General features: G+C 33.8%; 1 protein-coding gene across 1 annotated transcript; it reads right to left on the bottom strand.

Annotated features, from left to right (window-relative positions):
- Positions 1-2,304: 2,304 nt before the first annotated feature.
- Positions 2,305-6,945, bottom strand: HMGS (hydroxymethylglutaryl-CoA synthase / HMG-CoA synthase / 3-hydroxy-3-methylglutaryl coenzyme A synthase). Its single transcript, XM_021440717.1, has 12 exons — positions 6,703-6,945; positions 5,681-5,787; positions 5,391-5,523; positions 4,983-5,126; positions 4,429-4,587; positions 4,129-4,202; positions 3,964-4,039; positions 3,806-3,861; positions 3,631-3,718; positions 3,323-3,463; positions 3,086-3,235; positions 2,305-2,777 (listed from the first exon to the last, which is right to left on the bottom strand). Exons 1-12 carry the CDS (start codon positions 6,763-6,765, stop codon positions 2,571-2,573), a joined length of 1,398 nt encoding a protein of 465 aa, XP_021296392.1. The 5' UTR covers positions 6,766-6,945; the 3' UTR covers positions 2,305-2,570.

Genomic DNA, 6,945 nt, shown 5'->3' with positions numbered 1-6,945 from the left:
CATACATTAAGCGATTCAAAGCGAAATTATAACATTTAAAAAAAAAGAGATAAATTATAAAAATTTTAAAACTGATGGAGTGCGAGGGCCCCACTAGCCCGCTTCTCCTTTGCCTCTGTTTTGATGCTCCCTTAGGAAGCACGATGGGGAGCACTGATTGTGCTCTTGCTTGGGGAGCACCAGATCAGCACTCTTCGGATCTGGCGCTCCTCAACGAAATTCGATAGCGGAGTGGTTGATCGGGAGAGAATTACTTTAATACGAAAAAAAATATTTTAAAAATAAAAAATTTTAATTTATAAAATGATGATTTTTAAAATTAATAAAAGATAAAATTGTTTTAAAAATAATATCATGTCATAAAATTAATAAAAATATTAACAATTAACTAATTGACTAGCAAATAATTTTTTTGAAACAAATTATTTATTTTGAATATTAATAAATTTGTATGTAATTATGATTAAAAATTAAAAAATTAATATATTTTACTTAAAAAATAAGATTAACTTCGACATTTTATCATTGAATTAGAACATTTTTTGTTTGGGTGAAGTTTTGCAAGGCAAATGCTTTTCCTTTCTTTCTTTTTTTTTTTTAATTTTAAGATGGGATATTGTAAGTAATAATTCGTTAAGCTAGGATATTGGTTTGAACTTTAAATCCAAGGGATGATCTAAATCTTTACCCTACTTTCGTTTATTTGAGGGAAGAAACAAGTTGCAAACCTAAAGTCTTTAATGCGAATTTGAGTAAATGATATATTTATTTATTATTTAATTAAATGACCGAACATAAATCCTAACATTTTAATTAGATGATTCGTTTCATTTCTTTTTCTTTCTTACTTTTCGAACATTGATCTTATTTTTACTGGCTTAATGCGACTAAACCAAGGAAAAGAAATATGTTGCAAGGCCGTTCGGTTGCATTAAAATGGAGTGGCATTTAAGATTGGGAAAAGAGGCAACGATAGGGGGATAAGGGCTAGGGGAATATTATGGGCCATGGTCCACCGTATTGGTAGCGCAGTAGCACGGCTGGACGGCTGGGGCTTGGTTAGGGTTGGGATGGACCATTTGTATAGGATACAACCCAAGTATCCATGTGTCCTTCGCTTCCACGTATCACCGCAAATATTTGTCCAAATTTATTGCGCATTGCCTTGCTTACCTCCCAGAAACTCTTTTGTCGGAGACTTTCAGTTGTTCTTGATGCGTGCAACATACTTTATTTTTTAAAGTAATATTTATATAATAAAATTTTAATATTTTTAAAATATAAAGTTAATTATTTATAAATAAAAAATAATTATAACTGAGAGACAATTATATATAAAAAGAAAAAATGTTATAAAATACAAATAATTGTTTATAATTAATCTAGAATATATCAATACTAAAATTACCATTAGTTTTAAGGATATGCAAACAGATTTGATACATTGATTTAGCATATTTTGAAGTTGATGACCCTTCACAACTTCAAAATCTATAAATCATAATTATGAAGGCAAAAATCAAAACATGCAAATGCAATATTTATTAAAATAAATGAAAGATAAAAAAAAAAAAGAGGAAAGACCATATCATGTGTAAATTGCCTGAAAAATATCTCACTTCCTCTTGATTGTCACATTAAAAAAAAATATAGGCATTAATATCATTCCTAAACCGATTAATCAAAAACTCTTGCTTGCTAAATCCTTTTAAGGCAACATTATATTAAAACCAAAGATGCCGATATGTATAGTAGAACGAGATTTAGTTACTCATGAACTCTAACCTTATATTTATTTAATGAAATTTAAGAGTTATATAAATGATAATTTAAAATTTTAACCAAAACAAATATCTATTTTCATCAATCAAAAAGCTTTGTCAACGTCTGTAATTTTATATCTATTATATAAATTAACATAAGCAAGGATTAGTGATCCAATTAAGTGCTACTACTAGCAGTTTATCCTAATTTCAAAACTTTAAAGAGATTAGAAATTTAACTTGTTAGTTGGCATTCCTTCTTGTGTTTTGCCATTCACCCCCGATCATTGGTATGGAGATGCTCTGTATTAGCCTCTTGGATGGTGCAACTCGAATCCTCTTATTAAAGAAAAGCGGAGTACATGCACGTACAGGTTTGGACGGCTACCGTAGCATTCCTGCTTGGTTCATCCTTAGGGATGCGCCAAAAGATTAGGTTACCCAGGAAAGAGTAACCCTTTAGTTGTGTTCAATGCATCAACACACTTCAAACGATACCCTACAAGACGGATGGCAGCGTGCAGCAGCAGCAGCAATGGAATTTGCAGAAACAAAAATATATTGTATAATTAATCATCAATAAATTGCCAACTACTTTTGTTTTTAACACAAGTAAACTGGCTCTAGAAGAAACTTATTACAAAGAAGGGGAGAAAAAAGAAATTAAGCTTAAAATAGGGAAAAAGGACTTGCTGCTGAATGAACTATTTTGCTTTAAACATACACATGGGACCCAGTTCTTGGTACTGGCAACACATCTAAGACGAGAGCCACCTTCGTGGCATTAGGGATGATAAATCTGTTCCTTCAGTGACCATTGGAAAGAGAACCATTCTCACAGGCAGTAAAGTCCCCATCCTTCTTTGCATAGAATCTCCGGTACATGGAATCAACTTCCGTGAGGTAGTATGTTCCAGGAGACAAAAGGCTACAGTCCTTGCTTGTCACAAAGTCCATGGCTCCATACCTGTGCTCCATGAGCTTCATAGTCTCAACAAACTTCTCAGGTGGAAACTGCATGGAAACACCCTTATTACCATCTTTTCAATGACATTTAATAAAATAATAAAGAAAATTATCTTTTCACTTGTGTTTATGGCACTCAACAAAAAGGACAAGAAATCAATGTGCTCAAGTTGAATTACACATGGGTTGGGTGCGCTATCAACTGATCTTGGTGAATCACATCAGTCAAAATCCAATATTCAGAGGCATTCAGGCAGTAGAATGACATATGCCCATTGTTATATTGATTTCTAGAAGTATATGATATCTAACGAACTGTACTCTTTCCTCGCCTAGAATGAAAGTGCAAGAATTACCTCATGCCTTGACTTCAATTTTCCAGCAACATTCATCACTGTTGCAATGTTCGATAGGCTAAAGGGCTGTTGACCTTCATTGAGTCGCAATGAAAACATTGTTGCTGTCAGACCACTCCCATACGAGAATAATATCACCCGCTTTCCAGCCTGCATGTTATTAAATATATCAGATGTAAGTGCAAGCAGCACAGAGCAGCAGGCTTCATAATTCAAAAAATGATAAAAAAAAATTACCAATTCACTATGTTTGTTGTGAATAAGGGACACAAATGCAGCATAAAGAGATGCGGTGTACATGTTGCCAACTTGCTTTGGTATCAAAGTGGTTGGTTGCACCTTGGCATCGTAGAGAGGCTTTGAAACTTGTTGGGATGCCTGCAAATGCATGAAAATAAGTGGCATCAGCAAGAAGCATGAAACAAATAAATGAATTTCTACCAGCTATCCCTCAAGCAATTCAAGAATATCAAATCTCGGGACTGTCTTCAGTTGTTCCAAAATATTTCAGCCATGATAAATAAGATACTAAGTTCAAGATAGACCTTCTCAAGATCCCTGCTTTGGTAGCTTTCATCACCAGTCAAAGTTGAGAATGGTCCCAACTTTTCTTTAGCAATGTCATCAACAGAACTACAAAATAATAAAAACCAAGTAAATAATCAACAGAGATGAATCAATCAGTAGAATCTCTGAGATCATCATAGAAAAAACAAAAACCTGGCATTCCTCAGGAAGTCGTTGAACAACAAACGAGCAAAGCTTTTCTGCACAAGCTGCAGTAGTTCAAAAGGAAAATGTTCAGATAAATTTCAAAATTCCAATGATGAATTGAAAGAAATTTTATTGAATTATCAATAACTGCTAACGTTAGCTACCTTGTTATATGGAGAGTGGAATACAAAATACTCAGCATCAGAAAGGGAAAATTGTTTGCCCGCTAGTTTCTCATACCTGGCATTAGCAGAGCATAAATGGTCACTAAATTCTATAATTGCAAAGAAAAAAAAGAAAATGCTTTAAGTACATCTATAAAGACTTACTTGTGACAGAAATATTTATAGCAAGAATCAAGAGCCATGAGGTAGCATGTCTGAGAAAGTTTCCCATCAACAACCTATAGATGCATGTCAATAGATACAATCATTAACCAAACAGGAATTCAAAATGAAGAAATTAGCATTATAGGTGATTGATATCTCAATTAAATGATTGCTACAAACAGTCATTTATGAAATCTATTCTTAGAACGTCATTATACTTAATTCCATTGACAACCAAGATGTAAACAATATTTTTGCCATAAATGTAGCAAAACTTCAGAGGCAATGGAGATGCGGTACCGGATATTCACTAGCAAGGTTGGGCTTGTAAAAGTCATAGACATGAGACATATGACTCCCCCTTAATTTGCTTTCAAAAGCAATAGGAGCATCAGGCCCTACCAGCATAGCAATTGCAGCCGCTCCTCCAGTAGGCCGGGCAGGTCCTTCTGCATAGACCTGAAGAACAAAAGCACTCAGTAAGAAAACCATACAAAACTAGAGCTTATATAAACCTCCAAATATGTCTCTATGCTTTTGCTTTTAGTTAAATGCATGACTATGGCCAACCCAGAGATATAGTGAATGCAAATGACTTGAAATCTAAACATGTTACTGATATAAATGTACAATCACAGAAGAAAAATCATGTATGTTTTGCTCCCGGAAGTATGCGAGGATCATACGAACAGAGAAGTATGAAATTGCAGCCCCTTTAGTCCAAAACTAAAACCACGTACAGAGTGGTAATTCAAAAATATATAATTTTATTCAAGACAGGATTGGGAAAAGGAAAGTGGAAGTTTGCAGCCACTGATCATTATTATAAAGTACAGTTTAGGAAATGACCATACCGCACTGTCAGTACAAACAACAAGACCATATCGTCCATCCCATGAACTACTTTCCACCCAATTGACACAGTTGAATAAAGCTGCAGTCCCTCCATAGCATGCATTACTTGAGTCGACCCCTTCAATGTCAGTGTTTCCACATTTCTGTTTGTTTTACATGACAAAATAGCATTGTTTGAAAATTGCACCAGAGTTTACATCAATGCAATTAAAGAAATCAGAATTTTCAAGATATTCAATCTTGATATCAACCAGGGGTTTCCCCAAGAAAAAGAAGCAGATCACAACTAGCTGATAGTGAAAATCACAAGTAAATTCTAGCAGTTATTGCAACTGCTACTTTGAGCAACAGGTTGAAGTTTTCAAATAAATTCTAGGTAAAAAGATCGTGATCATTGGGAAGAGTACCTCAAAGATTTGCATCAGGAAGGTCTTAATGGATTTGCTCTTGTCTATCACAGTCTCACTGCCAACTTCAAGACGGCCAATTTGTTTAGGGTCAATCTTATACTTTTCAAGGAGTGAAGTAACAACTGTCAAACTGCAAATCAAGGTACCGAGTTAGGAAAAATGAAATAAAGTGTTCATTTCATCTAAACTATGCATAATTTTTCCTTGTATATACACATTGTAAAACATTACCCAGTGATGCTAAATAGAATATGAGAAGATTGAATATAAAATACAGGATTCACAACCTCATTGAGATAACATCTTCCACCTCCGTACAGAAGGCCATGCAATCTTGACCAAGTCCAATGGTGTATTTTCCTTTGCTTGCGCCATCATGAGCCTCCAATGCTTCCTGTTTCATAAGACAACGAAGGGGATATTTTTAAAATGTGATGCTAATGCAATTGGCTGGATTCATAAGATCCATATCACATAAAATTATTAAATTCCAACAAGAAATTAATACACTGGAACATGATTAGTGATTTTCTTTTTAAAGGAACAACCACAAATAGATTGTTCATGTTATTAAAGCATTAATTCCGAAAATAAAAGATTTTCAACCAAAAAAAAAAAGATTATTCTGCCCAAAAATATTTTTAAATAAATAATATGAATAAATCAAAAGATTAATAAATAACTACGGCCATCGTTTTACTATCATTACAAAAAGTAACACCAAAACACCTAAAACAAGTATCCGAAATCGAAAACTCATGCAATATAATTTTTGCCAAGAAAAAAAGAAGAAGAAAAATGAAAAGAAAGGAGAGTCAAGTGAAATCCAAGAAAATCCTAATTAACACTTATTTGTGACCCAGGTAAATGCAAAGCTAGTAAATATTCACATCAAACAGTGAGTTAGCAGACATGACACTTTAACTGTATCTAGATTTCGCCTAAATATCAAGATTTAGATGACCCCATCAACTCATGTTGTTAAAAGAACCACACCCAAGGAAATTATCATTAAAAGAAAAACTCTGAAATAAACTTTGAAAAAAGAAAATTAAAAATTATAAAAAAAAAACAAGAGGGAAACAGAGAGATAATTGGAAGCAATTAGAGTTTCTCTTCATCAGTCAATCTTGCTTCAGCATAAACGAAAATATACAAACATTTCAGAAGCTCAATTTAATCTCCATAAATAACCAAAGAATCCACCTTTTTCCCATCATTTCTCTCGTCTCAACTACTCAACAAAAACCCAGAAACCCAAAAAACAAAAAAATCAAAAGAAAATGGAAAAAAGAAGAGATTATGTCACCTGTTGAACACAGGTAGGAGGGAAGTAGATATCCATAGCAAGAATTCCCACATTCTTTGCCATTTCTCGCTCCAACTAACAAACAAAGATCAGCTACAACAACAAGAGCAAAAAAAGAGAAGCCTTTCTTATCGAAACAAAACAGAAACTTTTCTTTTTTTACTCTCTCCTTCTCTCTCTCTCTTTCTGAGGAGTAAATATTCGATCCCTGAAACTCGCAAGAGAAACGTTGGTGAGAGTCAC

This window comes from Theobroma umbraticum, unplaced genomic scaffold, assembly GCF_002168275.2.
Source record: "Theobroma umbraticum cultivar Fairchild unplaced genomic scaffold, ASM216827v3 scaffold_30.0, whole genome shotgun sequence".
NCBI lineage: Eukaryota > Viridiplantae > Streptophyta > Magnoliopsida > Malvales > Malvaceae > Theobroma > Theobroma umbraticum.
The sequence above is the reverse complement of the archived record's forward strand: the minus strand, read 5'-3'. Positions and strand labels throughout refer to the sequence as shown.

Excerpts from the sequence above, each read along its gene's own strand:
- HMGS (XM_021440717.1), bottom strand. The coding sequence starts at position 6,765 with ATGGCAAAGAATGTGGGAATTCTTGCTATGGATATCTACTTCCCTCCT. Across the intron at positions 5,127-5,390 it reads TCCTGATGCAAATCTTTGAG|AAATGTGGAAACACTGACAT; the intron begins GTACTCTTCCCA and ends TAAAACAAACAG. Across the intron at positions 3,719-3,805 it reads GACTTCCTGAGGAATGCCAG|TTCTGTTGATGACATTGCTA; the intron begins GTTTTTGTTTTT and ends ATTATTTTGTAG.